The 23902-nt window shown below is 42.2% G+C and overlaps 1 protein-coding gene across 1 annotated transcript in view; it reads left to right on the plus strand.

The window, feature by feature from the left end:
- FNIP1 (folliculin interacting protein 1) overlaps positions 1-23902 on the plus strand; it is a 67838-nt gene that overhangs the window by 13955 nt on the left and 29981 nt on the right. Inside the window, exon 2 of the mRNA XM_082489937.1 lies at positions 16985-17111. Coding sequence (XP_082346063.1) covers positions 16985-17111 — 127 coding nt within the window. The remainder of the gene's footprint in view (positions 1-16984; positions 17112-23902) is intronic.

The raw sequence follows: 23902 nt of genomic DNA on the forward strand, positions 1-23902 counted from the left end.
CCAGTGGAACAATGTAGGTTTTATCAAGGGGTTCTGTTGATTCTGTGAGCTGTGAGGCAGAGCTGGTTTGGAGTGTGTGTTCCACCTCAGTCCTGTGATAAGGAAGGTGTGTGTTTGGAGTGAGTTTCGGTGCTGATACCCAGGGAGGGCTGAACCTGCAATTTCTTAATCATGGACCAAGACTTTAACAGTAAGAAAGGCTATGTGGACACATAGGATGTGTTCTCAGCTCATGCTCAGAGCTTGCATGTATCTGTCTTGTGGAGTTTTCAGTAAGACTTGACCAGTTCATCTGTTCCGTAGTGGAAAAATCCCTCTAGGTGGATAGTTGCATTGAAAAGCTTATTTTGTTTAATCATCACGAGGCAATAGACAGTCCTACACTGTATTTTCCATTCCTACCAGTCTTAGAAACCCAAGGTGGTGAGCACGTAGTGAGACTTAGAAAACCAAAGGGGACAGCAGAAAATGTGAGTACGGAGTTTAGCACGACAGTGAGCAAAACACTGTTGCAAGCCCAGTAGAACGCTTTGTTAAGCTTGGTTTAAAGATTGAGCAGCTCCTTTAAAATTAGAGGGCCCGCTTGCTGTCTGGAAGCTAAAAGCATCCTTAAGTGCTCTTCTGCTTTGGGGAACCAAAGTATTCAGGACCTCACAGTTTCAGTGCATTTGTTTGTTAGGTGCCAGGCTGTTCCTTTATTCTGGTAGTCGGTATTTTTTTGCAGATATTAAATGAAGTTGAATGGCCATGTGGCTTGTTCAAGCATCTGATTTTTATTTGTCCTCATGTCCTTATGACTTACATAAAAGTGAAATCAAGCAATGCCATTAGTGTCTGCTCTATATAGACCTACCTGAAATAGTTTCAGGTCACCTTTGCATGCTTAATTTGGAAAACAGGTGAGCAGCATGGCTCTTGCCTTGGAGAATTGAGCAGGCTAGGCTCCTCACAGTAGTCTTGGGGCTCTTGCAATATCTACGCAAATCAAGATCTCATCCCTTCCGCAAATTAAGTAGGGGCCCGTTCAACTTGTAGAGCCAGTAAGGGGAGGGATGTTCGGTCCACGGGTTGGAGCCAAGTTAGAAAAGTCTTGCCTCCTGAAAAGCAGCTGTAAGATAGATTCAGTCTACCTAGATATTCATTAACATTATTTGGCAGATCTGTGAAAGTTTTCCTAATTGTTTCTTATTCAGAGCCTGGCAGTAGTCTTGAAATGCAGTGACCTTCCTGGTTAGCAGTTCTGAGGGTTAACTAAGGGGCTTGGTTAAAGGCTCCCAGGCACAGGGCTGTTACAGAAGCAAGTAACCGCTCTGTGTGCAGAAAGGCTGCAGAGTTAGGCCAAGCATCGCGTCAGACTTTTGAAAGTGTTGGAGGATACTTAGATCGCAAGTGGAAAATGCAGTGGTGTCAGACAGGGGTTAGTTCACGGGGAATATCTATCATTAGCACTTGTGGGATATCGGTATAAATGAGCATCATGTATGCATAGGCCAGACTGGGATTTCATTCCACAGACATTAATTTGTTATACTTGTTTATACAATCATGCTCTGTCTTTAGTTTGCAGTTGTTCCTGTGTAACTGAGATGGCATTTTTGTGAAATCTGAGGGGCGAATAAGACTGAGTCAGCATTCTGCTTAAGCCATGTGCTTTACTTTAAGTATGTAAGTAGTTTCATTGCTCCCAATGAAACTGCTCATGTGCTTAGCATTAGGCATGTGTTTTAAATAAGTTACTGATCCAGAGTCTAATTTTTTTTTTTTTTTTGAGTAAAATCTACACAAATGAGGAGGGTAAGACCACAAACACACAATGTTTAAAATGCTACAAATCAAAGGTTTAAGGTAGTATTCTTCAGGAAGAAAGCTTTTGACATTTAATGCATTATAGTGACACATTGAGCTTAAATGTCACCTTTGTTGGAAAAATTATCATCATCTGTTAATTTTATGGGACTGTCTTTATAAATGACCTGGTAACATAACCAGCTGAAGTTCACTGTAGTCCTCTACACCACCGGGCCTTAGACTGAAAGCAGCATTTTGGGATTATCCCTACGTCAAACCTCAGTTGAGCTGAGTACATTTAAATAATTGTCTGCCAGCTTTTCCTATTACAAATATACACAGTTTGTGAAATTGGTTTACCATGTGCTGAAAATTTCTTTGATATTTTTAAAAGCCTGTTACTATGGCAACCGGACCCCATAACAGAAAAGCTTTTTGGTAATAAGAAGGCTAAGAAATTCTGTTAGCATTCGGGAATAAAGCCATAGCAAAATAGCTTGGGTGTTGTGTTTTTTTTTTTTTTTTTTTTCTTTTTCAAAAGCAAACAAACAAACAAACCCCAGAAGAAAGCATGATATCCTGAAGCAGCTTGGACCTGGATTACCAGATGGAAGGGCACACCCTGCTCGCAGGGCTTGCAGAGCTCGGCCGGGGAGCTCATGCTGCGAACGCTCAAGCTGCTCTCAGCTCTTACGGTGGAGAATAATCTGGAGTTCACAACCATCTTCCTCCGAAATCGTTGAGATGTCTTTTTTATTTTTTTTTTTTCATATGGAAAGGTTGAAGTGATTTGATGGTTTGGCTTATGGGCAAAGGAAACACGAGTTTTGCTTCTCAGAACTGCATGTCCCCTTTGTGCTGTGCTAATACAGAAACTGGCAGAACAGGCATTACTTTTTCTTTGACGTTAGGGCTTGCAGCCCTGTTTCCTTGTGTCTCATGACTGAGTGAATCAACACCTAATTAAACAGTCACATGAGGGACAGAGTAAAATGCAGCTCAGGCACTGATCATTGTGAATCTTTGGAGAACAACTACTTACATCTGTCTTCCTCCTTCTCCAAGGAACCCTGAACAGCTGCAGCTTTGCTTTTTCTTTTTTTTTTTTTTTCTTTTTGTCCAAGGGGAAAAAGATCATGTAAACCTCGGCTAAAGCACTGCTGTCTGTGCAGATAAATGAAACCTGGGGTCGGGAAAAGAGAAGACTTGAAATTACTGGACAGAATCTTGAGAAATCGGAATTATTTGAGTTTGTGCAGGGGATGACTTAGTTGAAAGCCTGAAGTTGTAGTCCTTGTGCATTTGACATTCCTAGTAATTTAACTGAACATGTAAATGTTGGGCAAGGAAGTACAGTAAGCTCTTCAGAGTGGTCTGGGGGGATTCTTGATATTTTTGTATTAGTTGTAATTACATTACGAAGGGTCCATAACAATTGCTTTCCATCGCTGAGTGGCAAATACTTGTGTGGAGATTTATTGGGCTCTCAATTATCACTCAGTCACAAGTGCAGCCACCTTAATCAATTACACGGCCGTGGCCTACAGCCAAGGAATGCTCAAATCCCCGCGCTGCCTGCTCGCGCTGTTATGACTTTCACCACCAAGGCAATATTTTTTCCCCTTATAAAACTCGCGAAACAAGTATTGCAGGATGTTTTAATCAGCCTGAGCAGATGGCTACCTCCACCCTGAGCGGGCGGTGGGCTCCCAGGTAGCTGTGCAGCGGGTCTGCAGCGGGCGCTTTGATTGCCCTCATGCCCTGGCAGCAGAGGTAGCGGTGGTTTGGGTGCTGCATGGTGCTGTATCTCCAGGCTGAAGATATCCACCAGGGGTCATCCTGGCCTGCCTGCTGCAAGGCCGGGGGGGGGTTCGGGGCTGTGCTCAGCCCAGGAGAAAGCAGGGTCACCCGCTGCCCCTCCTGGGACCCTGGGCACAGCATCGCCCAGCCCCGCACAGCTGCACAGCTCACGGGTTAAAAGGCATGACACGAAAAAAATGCAGCTGTTTACATTCTAGTCTTTTAGCCTTTAAAAGTTATTTATTTCTTGATATGTCTATCTGATAAAAAAAATGCTTATTTAGATGTGTTTACTCAGTGTTGGTGCAGAAATCACATGGCATGTCAGGCGTAGCAAGAGTGCACTAGCAATTTGTTTATGCACCTTGTGGCTTTTTTTTTTAATATCTTCTTAAGTAATGTATTGAGAATCTCAATTTTCACTTGTGTAAAACGAAGAAGGGAAAACCAGCATAGTCCTTACAGTTGCTGGGAAGAGTATGAAAATAAAAGCCTTAAAGACTCTGTAAGCTGAAGATAAATACAAGGACTTGAATGTTTGTCTATTAAAAAATGAAAATGTCAGGGTTCTTCAACCAACGTACTTGTGTTACATCAGGAGTCATTGAAGGGTTTATTATTAATATTAGAATTGATACTACTACTGGAGCTATAGTGATTCCTCTAAGATGTCTTCATTTTCATGGCAAGAGTTCTTCCAGTCAACCTTGACTAATATATCTTCTTTGCTCTTTATTGTATCATCTGTTAATATCCACGATCTCCAAAATATAAAGCAGCAATTCACCATTAAGTTACCTAAGCAATGAACTTTGTAGTTGATACATCTAAGCCTGTGAGCTTGTTTTTGTTCTGTCTAGCACTGTGAAACACTTTTTTTGTCATATTAATAATTTTCAACAGTGGAAGCTCAGGTATAACACAGATGCTGGTTTTCACAGGCAAAGTTTGCTTTATTGTCTACTGTAAGCTCTCACGTGTCAGGCAAAAATAGATGCTGCATGTTACTGGGTGTCATATTGTCATTCATATTTAGAAGAGGGGATGGAAAACAGAAGTTAGTTTTGTGTGTGGATTTAGGGATTGAAGACTCTTTCTAGACATCTTCAGAATTACACAACATGAAGGGGGGGGAAAAGACTTCCCCCCACAACCCTCCTCTTGTTACACTAGATAATTCTGTGTGACTTTTGAAAATTCTTTATTTCCACCAGCTGTTTATATGCAGCAGAAGCAATTTGCATTGGAACATTTTTCTTCCCAACTTTTCATTAAACACACACAACAATGAACTATTTACAGTTTATTTTTAAAGCTACAGCAAAAGATTATTCTGCTCTGCAGACCCGAGAATGCACAATAAAATAACTGTTTGGCAGGGGGAAAATGCCCTGTTGTCTTGCAGTACCAGTTGGTATTACGGAGGTTTGTTCGGTGTCTTATTTATAGTAGATTGCAATTGGAAATGTGATACAAAACAAACACCAATGTTCCAGTAGCTTAACCATGCATCAGATTTTTACTTTGACAGTTATTTTTATTTTAAGCATCTTTTATCATGACTTGAAAGATTACAACAGTGAAAGGACAGAGGACAGTCAATCTGCTGAGGTCTCAGCATCCATGTTCTTAAAAGAAAGGTAATGTTTCATGTTGCACCCTCCAGGAATGCTCCCAGGCAGATTCGTATTTATGCTGATGCTCCTTTACACTGCCTGTAGAGACAGTTTATTCCAGTCATGAGACCTCCTCTTGCTGCTAGTGAGAATCCTGCATATTGAGAGTTTATAAACTTTGGTTCTCTGTTGACTTTTTTTTTTTTTTTTTGGTACTGCATATGAGAAGCACTTTTTTTCAGTATTTAAAAATCTGGTTTCCTTTAAAGAAAATGGGGCCTAAGTATGAAAAACCTGCATACTGCTTGCAGTGATCTTTCTCATCGTTTTGGCTCTTGCTGACCTTTGGCTGGGCTTATGTTTGTGCGTGCGTGTCTATGGTGCGTGCAGGTATGTGTATGTGCTCCAGTTGAATATGGGGGGTTTATGCTTTAATAATGTCCACTCTTCCTCTCCAGCAGTGAGGAATTCGGTGGATTTTTTTTTTTTGCAGGGATATAAAAACGCACAGAAAGCACATTTTTTTTAAAAGTCTAGCTCATTGGTAATTCTACTAAGGCGAGTCTTTTGTAGAGAAACGGTATCCAAGTATTTCTAGTCAGATTTCAAATAAAATCCTAATTGGTTTTCTCTCTTTTTGTCTAGTGTGGCTCCCAGCTCCTACCTTTGTGCATTACTAAGCAATAAACATTTCTTGGCCAGTAAGCATACTGGCTCTTTGTTGTGTGTGTTCACAACATGTGTGAGGGAAGCCTTCTTTCAGGAGAAGGACTGAAAAAACTTGTTAAGGCAGCAGAGAACAAAAATGAATCATTTCATTACGTTTTTAGTTTGTGGTTAGAGCAAACTTGTCTCCTCAGTTTAAAATCAGATGATTTATACCCAAAAGGTGCATGTGATCCTTTCCAGTAATTCCAAATGTTTTCAGAAATGCCTTTGGATAAAATAAAGTAACTCTCTCCGGTGCTCTTTTGTTTTGAGGATTTTTTTGGGCTTATGTATGTTTAAAAATGCGCCACAGCCCCAGTCCGGCATCGGGGTCTGCACAGAACCCCATGGGTGGGATGTACTTCATCCTCTTGGCTGTTTGATGTGGCTGGACACTGTCACCCACATCTTTCCCATCTGCAGTCGGGTGGATGTGCGTGGAGACTGACATGCCCTCCCAGGACATCTCTGGAAGGTGATGAGCTAAGGCAGGAGATTTTGATCACACTATTTTTTGAACTTGTTAAGTGTTTTTCTGAAGCTGGATAATATTGCCAGCTTTGTTTTCTGAGTTCAAATTTACACACACACACACACACAAAAACCCACTCCAGCCCGCACCCTTTCAAAGAGATGGAGAGTATCATATTATCTGCCAAACCCAAATACTGCCTAGGTAGTAAATGAGGGACTTTTTTGGGGGGGGGAGGGTGAAGCAAGCTGCCTTTCTGGAGATACCTCTCAACTATAGATGCTGTAGGCCTATTGCAAACCTCATAAAGCTTTCACAGCATAAGTGAAAATAAGTTACTGTTTCTGGGATACAACCAATATTGTAATTATAGCTTTTTTACTAACTAATGGCCCGTTGTGGGTTTTATTTTTATTTCCCCCCACTAGAAACAGCACAGATAAGCAGCAAGGAGGAGTGGCTGAGGGGCTGTGCTGTGCCCTCTGCGCTGCGAGCTGCTGTCGGTTGAGCGGGGTGGGTGACAGTTCTGCACAGCCACCTTGCGTTCCCTATCTCTGCAGAGCCTGAACCTCCTCTGAGATCTGCTTTGCATCTGCAGTTGGCAGCCACAGGTTTGGATTTGGGTGCAGGCTTGGACCCAGGTTTAAAATACCATAGGTACATACTTGTGTGACTAGAACTGTCCTCAGAAATTTAGAAACAGACATTGTTTTTGAAAACTTACTTCCTCTGTTCCAGGTCAGTAAATAGGATGTTCACTGTGCCTGGATATACACCTAGAGAACAGGATGGTGCGTGTTTAATCTTAAAGAGGCCCGACTGTTTTCTTGGCTATGGGAATGGTGACAGTGTGTTTGAACCGACATTGAGTATCTGAAGTCCTTCCTCAAGCAATAAATATTCACTGATCTGGCTACAGCACTATGTATTCTCCATACACTTTGAGACCGTCTCTATTTGAAGAGAAATTCCTTCCAATGGTTTTCCTGGTCAGTTGTTGGATGGAGGCTAGGTCTGCTTTCAAAGCACTTGTCTTTAATACGCATCAGGTTACCCTGAGGTAAAATGGAAACCTTAGATGTTACTCCTGAAAATAAATGTTTACATAATACATTGCACTGAACTTCTCACCATTGCATGTCTAAGAAAAAAAGGTCACTTTTGACATCAGTAACCTTTAGAGAGCGATGTATTTGCCACACAGGTAAAGAAAGTTACTGTGGACAGCACATTCCTTTCACTAGATCAGGAAGGTGGGAGAGGTCAAATGTTATTGCTTACAACTCCCAAGGCTTGGCATTTTAAGCTTTAAAGGCAAAATTTGGTTTTAAGGCATGGGTCCTGTAAACAGCACATGCCCGATTTTGTTCATGTGAGTAATTCCATTGAATTCCCTGGAACTAGTCACTTACGAAGAGGTAAGTCTATAACATATGTCTGTGTGGGGTCAGGACCTCAACTCTTCATTTCTAAATGAGAAATTTCCTCTAAAATGTTCAGGGTCACAAAAGACAGTGGGTTTGGATTTGGAAGCAAGTAAGTTATCTATCTCTTAGTTTTACTGTGTTTGTGTCAAAACGCTTGCCCAGCACCAAACATAAAAGTATTACCTTCCTATAAGTCAGCAGCAAAACTGCTGTTGTGTCAGTAGATTAAGGATTTCTCCCTGAACTTAATCCAGCAGATGTGTAGCAGAAGAGGGAGCTCGGTGTTCTCTGGTGGTATCCATCCTGCGTGGCAAGACAATCATCCAGGCGTGCTGGGATTATTGGGTCTTGGGACCAGAGCCCATGAACAGGTCCATCAGCTCACCCACCCTGTGATGCAGGGGGATCGTTGATAGCCCTAAACTTTGTGTTGTGGGATACAGGAGATCCTGATGATAAATGGATTTTTGCTGCCTTTGTTTTTGAAATACTGGCAAAACCTGCAGGATTTCAGACACTGAAAAAAACTGATGTAGTAGCTATGATGCTACAGTCTCCTGCCTTCGTGTGTTTCTTGAGCTTTGTCCAAAGATAATACAAAATTAATAGTATGAATGATTAGCCTCACATATGCCTGTGACAATACTTGATGGCTTTTAATGTGTGCACTGCTTTTTTGGATGCCTGGTTCCCTCTTCGCTTCCCTGTCCATCTCTCTCGCTCCTCCCCCACAATTTAGAGAAAAAAGTTCTTTAAATAGCAACCTCTTTGCTTTTGTGATGTACCGGGCAGCCTTCCTAGCATGGCCACGGTTACCACAAGAGCAACCCTGAAACCTTGTTTACAGCTATCAGGTTGGTCAGGATTTCTTTGTGGGCATTATTTCACATCTTTATTATTTTTTTTTTCTCCCCCTAAAAAAACCCTACATACTGCCATCCAGTTGTCTTGCATGTTCCTGATGCTTCACTTGTAATATTAATGAGCCCTCACAGGGCATACAGTGCTTTCTTTGTTCTTATAGGAGCCGATGGGGAGGGGGAGTGGGTGCTGCGGCGATACCCGGAGCAGAGCTGGTTTTACTCAGCCTGCAAACACGCCCAAGAGCTGCGAACCGGCGACGCAAAGGCAGGCGGCAAGCATCGGGACCCGTAGGCACCTCTGCCCCCTTTCCGGCACGCATGCAAGCGAGACCCCGTACAGTTAAACATTTAACGGCCTTTATTTCGATGGCGAAATGGTGCGCAGGGGTGGGCGCTGGGATTGGTGGCGGCGGATGGCGGCTCCAGGTGGCACGCGCTGACAGCTGGGTCACATGATGGCTGTCAGCGCTGGCTTTTCCACCCCTCTGCCTCCGCGCTCCCGGGCTCCAGCACAAGCATCCCGTCGCTTCCAGGAATGTAAGGGCTGGGGGTGCAGTCTGGAAGGAGGCCGCCTTGCTTCACCCCCCCACTCCCCCCCACCCTTCTTGTCCGAGCAGGCTGAATTCCCGGCGGTCGCGGCTCGTGGAGGTGCAGGACGGCAGCCACAGTTGCCAGGGGACTTGGGTCATGAGACTCAACTCCGATCACGTTCGCTAGAGGAGGAGGATAGATGGGACTGACATGTACGCTCCGGCGGCTGCCAAAGCAGCACTTAGCTTCCCGATGAATTAGATTGATCTCCTCTGCAGCAATACACTGGAAGAGACACGGGAGCGGGGAAGACGGGCGATATTTACTGGAGGAGAAATCCCGGGCTGTGCAACAGAATGGAGGGGCAGGATTTGGGTTATGAAACTCCAGGGCAGTGCAAACGCAGCCTGGTGCAAACGCCTATATTGCGCTTCAGCGAACTGCTTTCTTTAAGGTGGTTTTTGTGATCCTGTTGCTAGGATTAAGCCTTTTGCATTGCAGCATGGAGAGTCTTTTGTTTGAGTTAAATTCAGACCTCTTGATATGTCACCTGACAGTCTTGTGGTTTTGGATGAATATGGCTCATTGCTATTATTAACCTGAGTTGGCAGCCGGGCACAACAGGAGTTTATAGGGATTTTGAAAAGTGGAACTGCTCGGGGGACAAAGATGCTTCCCAGGTACGGTCACGGCACAGTTCTTGAGATTATTTTAATTATTTGAAAGCTTAATATTTTCACTGTGATGAAAGTATCTCTCATCTAGAAACAGGAAGCTTTTAGTGATTTTTTTTTTTTTTTTTTTTTTATGATTCTTACAGTCTTATGTTAAATGGCACTAGTGTATTTTTTTTTTTTCCCTGAATAGGTTCTGTTATAATTTTGCAAAGGGAAGTGCAGTCTACTTGAATAATGTAAAACATTGTGTTCAGTGCTAGTGAATTTAACTGAAAGGAACTGTGTCTTGTTTGTGTGTGTTTTTTTTTTTATTAAAACAGGTATTTCAAAAGAGCACAGAGTTTGTGTGTGTGCATGCATGTGCATATATATGCATGCATATATGTGCTTAAATCAGCTAAAAGCTGAACAGGTACTTTTTGAAAGGACTTACGTGAAGTAGTCCCAAAAATATTATATGAAATTACTAATACTAATTGCAAATTCTGAAGCTGTGTGAATTGCAAAGTTACTCAATATGCTCCGCGTCTTTAACAAAACCTTCCAATTTACTTATTTTCAATATCACACTCCAGATTATGATTAATGTGTTGACTAGACCGAACCTAACTTGTATATATTATCTCTTTTTGCTTGTGGAAAGGCATCTGGCTCATGTATTGGGTTTTAGAGTATAAATTAGCTACCTTAATGAGAGCCAAGTGACTCGGTAGAAGGGAGAAAAAAATGAAAACAAACTAAAGTCAGCTTCATATACAGTTAAAGAGTTGGACAGAGCCAAGGACCTTGGAAGCCAATTGAAGTTTAGGTCCAAGTTTATTATACTGAGTGTGAAATATCTGGCTGACTGAAAATGTGCCTAGTGTACAATATGTGCTTAGTATAAGCAGCAGAAGTTTCCTGGAGCTCAAGTAGTGCAGCTATTCAAGGTGAGGATTGCTAAGCTGGTAACTGAATGAGGCAGATTTATAGATGTAGCATGGAGCTGACCTCTACGGTGCTGCAGTGCCTGTGGACCTGTCGCCCTTCTTCAAGAAATGAAAAAGGGGCGGCTTGGATTTTTTTAAAAAAGAAACATTATTTCCTTGTGGTGAACCTTAAAAATGTAACTGCTACAAGCAGTCACCCATCGTGAGTGGTTGTCCCTGAGATGGTCCACCAGTTCTTCCAAGCTACCCAGAGTACAGGTCCTTTGACTTTTGCGAAATCCTAACTGAGGTCAAATTGATGGAGGGCAGTGTCACCCAAAGTGCTGGGTGAACACCTTTCCAGTTGATCGTCACGGGCTCCCTCCATGAGCTTGGTCAAGTCACAAACGCCAGTTTTCTCTGCAGAATCAGCAGGCGTTCACCACAAGTGTCGCACAACCCTGAAGTGACCTCAACTCTTGTAAAGACAATTATCTTGCAAAATTTTTTCTAAGTATAGGCCGCGTGGTTTCTCTACTTCAGGGAGCTTCTTCCTCCTCACAGCCTTATGGTCATGTTATGTCATCATAGAATCATAGAATCACAGAATGGTTTAGGTTGGAAAGGACCTTGAAGATCATCGAGGTCCAACCCCCCTGCCACTGTCACCAGCGTTTAAATAGATTCTCTCACTGAAAACGCCAACTTTGCAAATCAGTGATGCAGTCTGGATCAGCCTTATCACAGGAATCTTGATAAAGTTCTTTGGCACTTCAGGTGTTATTATTAAAAAATAACTAACCTGCCCATGCCTCTAAAAAAGTTCTGCTAATGGATGTTCTTCCAAAGCTGGAAGCAGCGTTAGCATGCCATACATGGCTGTTCTCATTGCTTCCAAATTAGTTGTGCTCTTTCAGAAAGGCCTATACAGCTGTCCTTGTACAATAACTGTCAAATTACAAGCAAATTGTTGAATTGCAGTAAGAAGGTATTAAAACGCATAGAATACCCTCCTCTTGTGTCCTATATACTCAACTTTTGTTGTATCTTTTCAAAGCCAAAAGAAGAAAATCCAGTAACAGATAATAGAAATGTGCAGAGGAATTTGGGCAGAAGGGAGTCCCTTGTTGGAAAAAGCGTCTCAGTCAGGGGTGAGAGGTGAATGATAAGATGATTGGACTAGGCAAGGACCATTTGCCTTCTGCTTCTGTTCACCTTCCCTATACCAAAGCAGGATCCTAAATACCGCTGGGTTTATGTGTACAGGTGGGTGTGCTTTGACGTGAGTGTACGTCTCTGTGAAACATGGAGATAATCTCCATCTGAAGTATCCCAGTGCACCAAGTGGAAGAATCTCATATTTATAATGTAAGTTCTTCAAGAGAGGGACAGTCTTTCTGTTCAGCGCTTGTGTAGAAGTTAGCTGGGTTGAAGCACCACCGTAACAATAGGACACGAAGAAGATCATCTGCAGGAGTTGGAGATAAGCCCTGGGAAGCCCTATACCTCTGTTCTCATGCTCATATTAACAGGAGTGTAAAGCAAGACAATTCCTTCCATGCGGAGCCGTATGAGGAGGGCATGGGCCAAGGTGGACCTGCCGTCTGCTCTGCCCTGGCTGTTTCTGCCAGCCTTTTAAAAAGGTGCTAACATGAAAACCATGCAGAACAGATAAGCTAGCATAAACTATAAATATCATTTGCGTAGATGCATTTAAAAATAGTTGGAAGTGATTCACCACCAGGCAGTTTTTGTAACTGTGGGTAACATGATGTAGGAAAACAATAGTTTGACTGATAGTTTCAACTTACTTTTTCAATAGTTAGTCATATTCTGGTTTTGAGCAACTGCACTTTTTAGCAAATTGGATTACAGTTCTGAACTGCTTAATACCTTGATCAGTTTGCTTCAATTGCTTTTCTTTAAGACTTGTAAAATATCTGTGTTAATTATTTAAAAAGTAATTAGATAATACCTAAGCCATGTTAGTGTGAAATTGTTTTAAAAGTAAAGTCTCAGGCAGGAGGAAAAACAGTATTAAACTAAACCCTGGATGTAATGAAGAAGTGCTGTTAGTGCTGTAGTGGAAACAAGGAGGAAGGAATGTACTCACTTTCAATTACAGGGGAAAATATTGTATTTTAATTGGAGTGATAACAAAGGATTTCTGTGTCTGTCATTTCATCTATTAAAACTTGCACGGAGTGTAATAATACCAAATGAAAGCCATTCAGTTGCCTCTTCAGGAGTTAGATACATGAGAAAATCCCTCCTTGGAGAGAATTTGGAGATCTAGATTGCCATGCAACTCACAGTAGAGATGTCAGGAAGCATGTAATGGGTCTGTAAATGTAAACTACAAATAATACTCCTGGTGGCGAATGTAAAAAGGGCAGGAAAACAAAATGAGTGAAAGAGCGAGAAGAGCTGCACAATAGTAGTAGGCCTTAAGCGTGAACATGAATTAAAAAATCATTTTTCAGGCTTTGATTTCATTATTACTTTCTAATAATTTCATCATCATTCATGTGGAAGTTTGCCTTTCTGTCCCAAATAATTCCTTTAGCTTTGTGTTTTCTACCTGCATTAGCATCGTGCAGGGGGGTTGGACCAGATGACCTCCAGAGGTTCCTTCCAACCTCAACCACTCTGTGAGATCTGTTTTTTATGAGATTTGTTTCTGAAGTATCCCCCTCAGCATTTATACATCAATGATTTCTACCCCATTCTATTCGTATAGGTATTTCTGAACATCTCCTTCTAGAGGAATTACTGTTTGTATAGTGGAAGTCTCCACAGGACTGGTGTCCTGCTCAGAAATAATTTGGTTTTCACTATCTCTTCTCTTGCTAAATGTGTGAACTCACAGCACTAACTGTGTGGCAAGTCGCAAACGCTTCCACTGGTGAAAAGACCATTGGGGTTTTCTTGATGGTGGTTTTTATGTTTGTTTGTTTGTTCTAGGTTTGCTTTTGTTTTTGTTTCTTTAAATATAATCAGTTTCAAGAAAAGATCAAGGAGTGGTAGATAGGTCACACAGGAGAAAGTCCTCATTAAGAGAACTGTCATTTCCAGAACAGCGTGGGAGATGGAGACTCACCTTTCATTAACATTGCTAGAACATTTGATTCTACGTCTCCTGGTTTTCCTATAAGAATCTCAACGAAACATCAGTTAAATGTCAAAGTTAGTTTCCATTTATAAACAGAACTAATTATATTCAGAAGATCTAGGTCAGTTTTCATCCGGCTGAAGAGCAGCACTGGATATTGCCCTGTTACATTTGTTTTGAGAACGTGCCCTGTGTCTTGCACACAGGAATTTGTACGTTTCTGGGATAATCTATCCAGATATCAAGCTTAACGGTACTTTAAAACTGCTAACAACAACAGTAAAGCTACTCCGTATCCCGCTTCCTCTAGAGGAATGTGCCTCGCTGGGAGGTGGGGGGGTGAGTCGGAGGTGCCAGTCTGCCTCTGTTTACTGTCTGTCTAAATGAACTTTCCCCCAGCTCTCTTAAAAGTTTCTTCTGGTTTGGGAAGTGGTCCGCTATTGCCAGGGAATGTTTTTGCAAGGCTGAAATGTGCTGAAGGACTCTATTATGTAACAGAGATAGCGCTTATTTGGAATTATCACAAATTATGATGGATAATATCTACTAAATGCTTGTCTAGAGAAAGTTAAAATGTCATGTGAAGAAGCTGAGAAGTAAACAAGCTCTTGTTACCTTGATCAAATATGTTTCCGAGTACAGCAAGGGTTTTATATTTAGCTTTCTCTCCTCTTAGTGTGTAATCTGCTCTTGGAGCTTTTTATAAGTAGACTTTCCTAAGATCTGGAACAGCTACTGCCCTTCTTTGCCAGTAATTTCAAAGTCAAATATCAAAAGTACTAGGTAATGGAAGACACGCTTTTGTCTGAGTGTGAAGGAAATTCAAATGCGTTGCAAGGGTGGAGCAAGCGATAGCACCTTTTTGGCAAGCAATTCGTTGTTATTGTCACACACTGTTTCTTTATAGGAACCAGAGCGGCCTATCTGGAAACAAAATGAGTTTCCAGACTTCCATTGATGTCACTGAAATATAAGGAGATCATAGAATTAATCTATGATTCTGTGGATTTTGTTTTCTTACATTTTCTGAAATGCAAGGTGGGGGTCATTAGAAGAGCCCCCGGTAAATGTAAGCTCTGCTCTGAGTTTGTGGCTGCGCTTGGTTTCTGGTACAGGAATTGCTCAGCTAGCTTGCAGCCTGCCCTTCTTGTGGGCATGTCCCTCTGTGGACGATGCTTGGCTTTAGGTGCCCAAACAGAGAGGGCACGCGGCTCTTTGCCCCCAAACATAGACATCAAGTTACCTCAGTTTCAAGTTGCTCAAGCTTTTGTCTTGTAATAAGTTGCTTTTGACATTTGTTGCACACTATCTTCTCTGCCGCTTCTGTTTTTCTCTCCTGTTGCTAAATGGTGGGGCTGAGCAGATTAGGAAATGGATTTCCTCTCTCAAGAGACCGAGTAACTGTATGTCTTGGTGCTTAGTTTCACCCTGCTGGGACGACACTAGTTGTAAAGCCTGTGAATCTGTATTGGACAGTCTTAAAAACTCTGGTAGGCAACGATGGCTTTGGTGATCAAATTGATTCTCTGCTGTGACCTGTTAGAGAAGTTGGGTTACAAATTGTCATTAGTGTACTGGTCACATAAAGCGTGCTCACAGAGAAGGAAACCTTTTGGCTGGTGAATGAGAGAGACAGAAGAGAGGAAAGTTTTACCATAGTATTGGAGTCTAGCAGGAAAATTTTACCATAATATTGGAGTCTAGCATGCTAGGTTTACTTTAATCCATATTATCACTTGCTGGTGTCTTTTTTTTTTTTTTTTCTGAAATAAGCATACGGTTCCTTATGGTAAACTGGGAGCCTGTATCCTTCATTAACAGCTGGAAAGTTACAGGGCCTCATTTCTCACTTCTTGGGGTTTCATGCTAATGCTGTTTGTCTAAAAGCCAAGGATAAGGAAGATAGAATTTCACTTGATCTAGGAAATGGCTTGTAACTAGCTGAAAGATGATTCCTGTTGGTTTCATGGATAGAGCAGGCGTCTTGTTTCCTATCTTCCAAGAACTGAGAAGGTATCAGTGAAAATGGATTCCCAAGCTCATGAGCAACAATGCTTGCTGGGCTTTAAAGTGAGGGCTGGCTTTTTAAAATGGAGATTTAAGATGATGGCTACAAAGCAGCCTTAAAGGCAAGATTATGCAATGGTATTCAAGCCTGAGCCCTGCAAGTTCTCCCTTTGCAGAGCACCTCTGAAGGCAGTGGCACCAGGGAAGGCAGAGGCTCAGGAAAGCTCCTTTCCTTGTTATTGACTGCAAAATCAGTTTGGGAATAGGTGTGCTAGAGGAGGACTGCTGCGTGTGTTTTGCTGACCCGTGCAGCAGCATGGCCTTGAATCATAGTGGCTTAAGTGGAGATTATTTCTGAGTCTGAATGTAGCGAGGACCTGAGTATATAGTCAGGACCAAGCTACACGTGGCTCTCTTCCCCAGCATCAAAGCATCGCTATTAGTATGAATGTTGTAGTTTATAATGCTGCAGTTAGTTCTATACATGTGTGTTACTACCATGTTTGTGAAACCTGAAAAAGGATAGGAAAGGTACTTTGTGTTTTTCCAGCTGTGGGGTTCAGTGCTTTGCCATCCCGTGAGGCTGAAAACCCATGACTGCAAATGGACAACTTCATTACTTAAGGGAGAGGCCAGTGTGAATATATCTTTTTTCTTTTTGCGTTTGATTTGTGAACGCTTTCAAGCTAGTGCTTGCAATGACGAGGGGCTCTTTTTTTGTGTCTTTAAACACAAAAGCTGAGTTCTTCTATGACTTTGATTTCAAAAAGCTGGAACTTGAAGAAAACATTAAATATCACAAGACAGAGCACAAGAGCTAGTAATGCTGTGCACATCATTGTATACGGCTGTAGTGGATTGGTGCTGTTTATGCCAGTGTAATTTGGCAAGTGTATGGGAAAGAAAAAACAAAACGCATATTTCTGGCTACAGGATCAAAGGGTTTGATGAAATAGCATTGCATTTGCTTGACTTTGTGTTTTAATAAAGTTGTATATACAGATAATGGAGAAAGAACAGTGTAATAAAGAGTTGTGGTAATTGATCCCTCTGCTCTTTTATTTTTTAATTAAAGCTGGCCTTTGCCGGAGTTTGACCCAAGTCAGATCCGACTGATTGTGTATCAGGACTGCGAAAGAAGAGGACGGAATGTCTTATTTGACTCTAGTGCTAAAAGAAAAATAGACGATGTTTCAGTGTCGGTGAGTATTTTACTAATTTACATGGTTACAGTCTATATTTTTTAAAATGGCAAGATTGATAAATTGCAAATGTTCTGTTTTATTCACATTAACATTTAAATGTCAGTTATATGCAGGGCTATATTTAAATGCCTGTTAAGTTGCAAATTATTCAGGCTTCAGTGATTTCACTCTTAACAGCTTTAAATACTATAGTGATCTCTTTATTTCTGGGCTTGTCTACTTTCTGCTGTTTCAGAGAGAAGGATTCTTTCTGGGGCTGCAGCAGGCAATGCTGGGGGGCTGAGGCAGGGCATAAACTGGTATTTATGGATGTGCTTTTATGCCGTGGTGGGGTCTGCATTCTTAATCACGCGGTCCTCCCAGTCCTGTGTTCTCTTGTGTCCTGTTTGGTTAGCTTTTGCCAATTGCTGTTTCTATGCTTTGCTGACAGTTTTTTCACACAAAGTTACTTGAAAACTTTTCCTGTTTTTCCTTTTGGTATGGTCTGTATGGTGATCTATTAGTTGAAACTATAATGGATGCAGTCAGATCAGAATACTTCCTTCTAAGGGCTCTGGCCAGAAGATTAATTTCTAGCCACAGTGCTATTGTAAGTGGTTGTGTGAGGTTGGACAGCTTATTTTGCTGCTTTGAACCTCCTTTTCACTATCCCTAAAACATTTACAAACCATTTTAAGCTTTGAGAGCAGAAAGCACTGTGTGAGCTGAAATTTACGATCCCAGTTGCTTTTACCCGTAGGACCTACAAAGTTCCGTAAGCATGAGTACACCAAATAACATTACCCCCAAGCCCTGGTTTTCATGTTAGGTATTGGAGTACAGCCAGAAGATTCTTCATCCAGCTTTGTACACTCTTCCAGGCTATTGCTGAATACTGCCAGCCTGATGCTTCTCATCCTGGTCCTGAGTGCTTCCTACATCCGTGTATCCTGACCTCTGGGAGTCAGTTTGTGTCTCATCAGGCACTGACTGCCAGGCTTCTCCATCGCTTACTCTAGCGCTTTTATAACCATGAATCAAGATCCCAATTTCCTAGTTCTTTTTGAGAATTGGTGAAGTAAAGCAAGTTCCACAAATGTTGAACAAAATGCATCTTTCTTTTTAATTTTAACTTGTTAGAATGGCTTTATAAGTTCCTGCTCATCTAGGTGTTCTTGCCAGTAAAACAGGCTTTAAAGACAAGATGTTTAGCAGTGGCTTCTTGGTACCAATTGCTGGCTATGGTTATCACTGTTACTTCATTAATTGTAAAGTATTACTTCATAAATAAAAAAGGTGTTGTACAGTATAAATCCTCTTGCCATATTTCAATTGATTTCTTGAAAGCGTAAAACCTCTTTAAGATAGATCTGTACTTGCACACTGAACTTGCAAGCTTCACCGGTTTGGTTTATTTCAGAAAGATCGTTGACTGTGGCAGCTCAACAGCAACAGAATAAAGGGCTAATAATGAAGCTAATATGGTTCCATATTGATCTCTCTCTTATTTTTCTTTGCTAAGGGTGAAGGGGGAGGGAAATAGCTGTATTCACCATCTCTATGAAAAGAGTATGTGAGACTGGTGGAGGAAGACTGTTCCCAGGGTGTTTGAAATGCCCCCTACTCGTCTCTAGTAACTTCATAGATTTCTTTTTTTGTGGTACTAGGAGACTTTGAAAGAGAATATATTGAAACATTTGCTTGCCATGATATCTGCCTTCTGTAGCACTCAGATAATGTCATGTCAGGCAAAACTTTCCTTGTAAAACAAAACTTTGCAATAGCAGAAACATTATGCAGGTAAAAACGTGCAGAAGAGTCCTCGGCTCGGCTTGCTGCGAGCGTAGTGCAGGCTTGTGCAGTTAGCAGTACATACTGGCCATTTTCAAGGAATTGCATTGTTTATTTTTCTTGCTCTTTATCATGATTTTCATTAACAGACACACCCTGCCTATACAAAGCCAGATCTTGGCTCTAAGCACATTCCAAGGCACTCTTGCCCTTTTGCAGCAAGACATGTGTGTGGGCTGGGCGCTCTCCCTTCTGAAAGGGTATCTGTTCACCACCCCACAAAAGGCAACGCTTTCTGCATCTTCCCCCCCATTTCCTAACATGATTTATACCTCTGGATTTAGAAATAACGCTAAAGGAGAGATTTGAAGTGTGGCTAGCAGTGGCCAGAGTATTCCAGTTGAAGTCTAATCAGAGAGGGTTTCAGTTTGCTTTATGTTGCAGTGCTCTTCAGTTCCCATTTTCTGTTGCTTTTGAGATATGTAACAAAATTGTCTAATTGAAAGCAATTATAATTTAAGAGTTGTATGCCTGCAGCAAGGTGAGATATACTTTGCTCTATTTTATATACATAATCTCTACATATGCCAAGAATTGTGTGTGGTGGACCAAGATTGAAGATGGCTCAATCATTTGAATTCTGTAAGGGAAGTTATGGTTATAAAATTTAAGGAGCATCACAGTAAACTTTTCCAGACACAGATGTTTCAAGAAATAAAACAGTAGGCTCCAACTTTTTTGATGAATGAAAACTGCAGAGTTTGTGCTCACACCAAGCTGGGCTCTAATTATTTAAGCATTACTAGGTTCACATTATCCGTGAGGGAAATGTGACCATAACACAAATAAGGATTTTGTGTTTTCATTGGTTATTAAATCAGCCTCTTCATGTCTTCAATAAAGCTAAATATTATGTAAACAAGAATTTCGGGAGGGTATTGCACAGAGACACAGAGAAGGCAGCTGAGAGTTTGCAGTATGGCCATTAAAATATTTCCCTGGGTCTTGCTAGAGTTAAGCTTGGTGAGCAAAGCCGAGAAGCAGTCTGGTGACTCGGAGGGCTGGCGGCTGCCGCACAGGGAATGTTGGCCGAAGGCTGTGTCAGGCGTTTCCACCGAGGCCAGGCGGAGATCTGCCTTAGGCAGCTGTGGGCACTTGGCATGGGGGGAGGCAGAGAGATCCCCTTTGTGAGTCCTATACCTTTTTTGGTGCTAAGCAGGAGAGGTTCTTCCCTGGCTTTCCAGGGGATGAGCTATTGATCAGCCAGGCTCTCGAAGCAGAGCCGAAAGGCTGCTGCCTCACAAACATCCAAAAATTGGGTAACTCCCCTGTCTGAGTTCTGCCAGCATATCCCAGAAGAGAGCGGCTGCCCTTTCCAGCCCGGTGACACTAGGTCATGAGCAAATGTACCAGACCAGGCATTTGCATATTGAGTATACCAGGGCACTGTGCGATACGAGAAGTAGACATTACTGACGCTGTTACCGAACAGCCTCAGTCCACACCCAAACATCCACATCCCTTGGGTTTTGGGGTATCAAAGTACTTCTACGGGCAAACTCGTGGGTTTGATCCACTGTCTCCTCTAAAAAGTTACTTCAGAGTTTGTTCTTCGTACTAATAAGTGTCTCCTTTCTAATGAGACTGTATTACTTGATTTGCAGGTGATTAGTGTTATGACCTATGACAGATTTCTGCCAGTAGACTCGTTTCTGTGCCTGTCTGCTCCTTTTCCTCTAAGACCTCCCCGCCTGCTTTCCGCTCGCGCGTACCACCAGCACCGTTTGCTCCCTGTGTGGTGCCACGCGGCTGCGCAAGGTCCCGCACACATCCACCCCATTGGGTTGTACTGAATTTCCAAGCCAGGAGCTGTTTGTAAACACAGGTATACTCCTCCAAGAGCTGTGATACCAGGCCTGGTTTGAATTTCAAATCAAACATGACAAGCAGCTCCTTTTCCTTTTCAAGGTGCAGAGGGCAGGTGGTCTGGCCAGTGCTGAGCTTTCAGCCTTGGCTCTGCCTTTCCTGACCCCTCTGTGCTTGGCTTCTCAACCTTGACACCGCATTCATGCTAACCTTACGCGAAGGCTGTGTTGTATTTTACTGTGCTGTTGCTGTTGTGCGGCACATGAGTTATGTCGCCGTAAATGTCAGTGTGCAAAGGCCAGCTGAAGTATGAGGAATTTTCCTCCGAGGGCTGGCAATTGACTGGGATAAGGGTGCCACAGAAATGGTGCCACGAGGGAGAGGTGGGGAGTAAACCGAAGAAGAAGCCGGGAAGGGGAACCTTGCGTGTCAGGGCTTTCCTCGGGGCAGGCTGAAGGAGTTCAGGGTTAGCGATCTCGTTTAACTGCTCGTTTTCCTTTTTATGTTGTCCACTGGTGACTTATGACAAGACAGCATTTGCCATTAGGGATTTGACTGAAGAGAGATGCTGATGGACGTGTAAGAAGCTAGAAGATTTCCTATGTCTAAAGATCAGCCTAGAGCAAGGCATGGAATCCAGGGAGGAAGAAGAAGGGGTGTCAAGGGACCATGAGGAAGAGGAGGGAAGAAAGAAGGCAAGAGCCGAGCTGTGCACTGTGCTGAGCAGGGATCTGGAGTTTGGGTGGTTTGGTTGGGAAGGGGAAAGAAAAGGAATCAGACAAGGGCAGTGACTTGTTCCCAGGACCCAGAGGCAGAAGAGGAGTTTCAGAAGCAGGATTTGCTCTGTTTTTTTTAAGAAATGAAAGATAAAGAGTGGTCCAGGCTGCAGAATTTGAGATCTCGAGGTGCAACAGTGGACTTGGATTTGGGTAGCAAAAAGTTCACTTTTGCCATGTAACCTAGTCGTCTTTCTCTTTGGGATAATTTAACTGAAAGGTCATATGATATTTGATCTCCTACTGTGGCAATTTCTTTCACTCCAAATGTCATATTTATCCCAAAGTAGAAAAAAGGCATGCTGTTTTAAACAAGCCAGGATTAGCCACGTGTTCTAATATACTTCAGCGCTGGATAAATGTTGAACAGCAAATTGCTTTGAGGGATTAGTAATTGGATAGTGAGCCTTTTGCTTTTAGGTGAGTTGTGTGAAATGGAGACTCTGGTCTCTATCTGGCTGTCGGTGGACAGGTTTCCAGTGAGCCAGGCTGAGCAGCCAGATAAAGATGCCAGCTGTATGCATAGAGACCGAGTCCCAGCTTCTTAGCTCTGCTTATTCTCTCGAAACAGAAATGGAAGAATACTAGTGGAGTGGGGGAGCCTAGGGTTGCCTTTACTTCTTTCACTGACTTCCGAGTAATAGAGGAACTTGACAACTCTGGAAGTAAAGGGTGAATGTAGCACTTGATGGCTGCATTTTAAAAAAGACACCTGGATTTTTATAGCAGCACTTGAAGGGAAGGAATGAATGCCTATTCAAGTTGCCGTCGTGTCCTAGGCGGATGCATACATTTAATTACACATTCAGACCAATATATATTAATAAAGCAAAAGAGTTAATTTATCTGTTTTGGAATAATATTTCATCTTGCTGAATAACCTGCTGTAGAAATGAGGTACAGAGGTCTCAAAGAATGGTAGCTTTACTTGGATGTATGGATTTCTCTGTCACTGCCACCCCAGTGGTATTTGAGCACCTGCTGTTTCAGAGAGGTAGCAAAGAGTAAAGCATACGATGACATTTCTCTCTCCTTCTGTCACTCACAGCCCTAACACACATGCACACAGTCTGGATTTAGTTCAACACACCAGGCTCCTTTCAACTGTCTTCTTATCCCCAAACCAAAACTTTCCCAGCAGAAATCCTCTTCCTGTGCACAGCACTGGGCACGTTCTTTCCACTTACTGAGGAATTTATAGACCTTGTGGCAAAGAGGTAAAGGTCTTTGCTGATAGAGGTGGAGAAAAGAGATTCCAGAAGCAGAACTGTAGAAGAAAACTACTTTGTACCCTGTTGTACTATAAAGACGTTTTACTCTAAGTTATCTTCAGTACTGTCTGATAGGTCTCCAAGACTTTCAGCAAATGATGACCTCTAATATAAGAAATGTGACTGCCAGGAAGTCTTTGGAGCTGGGTGGTATCTGCAGCGAGCTGGCAGGAAAAGAATAAAGAGTGTGACCACAGCAGGGAGAGCAGCGTGGCAGCCAGGAGTGGCAGCTGCCCGCGGCATCCTTCCAGCAGATGTTTTGCTCTCCAGCAAAAGTGAGCATTTCGGAGGACTCCAGCAGCACTTTGCCTAGCGATCTGATTGGTTACAACTTTGTCTATTTGGAAAGAAAATGCACAACTTTGAATCTTTCCCTTGTACAGTTCTTAAATAATTAGGTTATCTTTTTATTTTTGGAAACCTGGCTTGAATATCTTTGGAATATTATATTGGAATGCAAGTAATCCCACTCCTTTGATGCATGGTATCGTGAAATTTGTACCATCTAAAATGACATTGACATTTGGAGTCAGAAACTGCAGAAGAGAGGGGCATTGCAAGTACTTGATCTCATTGTCCAACAGTGTATACTTAAGCAAACACTAAGTTTGTAAAAGAGCAAACACCAGAATTCATCACTGATCTGCATTTTAGGAGGGATTTACTGTTCACAAGGTTCTGAAAAGTGGGATCTGAAAGATCCTGACCTCCTTTACAGAATCCTTGCAGGAGTCTTGGTTCATTAAACTCCACTGCAAAGGCCAAACAGTCGTTTTCCTGGTTTGCTATTTAAATTAGACACCTATTACTTCAAGATACCAGTCTCCCCAATGGGTCTGGGGAAAGCTGCTGTGCAGAAAAATGCAGTCATAGTGAGAAGAAATTATTTAAAAGTGAGTAATTCACAAACTTAACCTGTTTTTTTAAGGCGCAGAATTTTTTTTCACCTGTAGAAATGCATTTACCGGCTTTATGGTCTCGAGGGGAGGAGTTATAATTGTAACTTTTTAGGAGGAACTTTCAACATCTGATGGAAAATGCAAGCTGAAATGCGGTTCGCCTGCAAAAGCTTCTGTAACCCTGTGGATTTTATGTGGTTTTATCA

Source organism: Vanellus vanellus (assembly GCF_965231255.1).
Source record: "Vanellus vanellus genome assembly, chromosome: 13".
NCBI lineage: Eukaryota > Metazoa > Chordata > Aves > Charadriiformes > Charadriidae > Vanellus > Vanellus vanellus.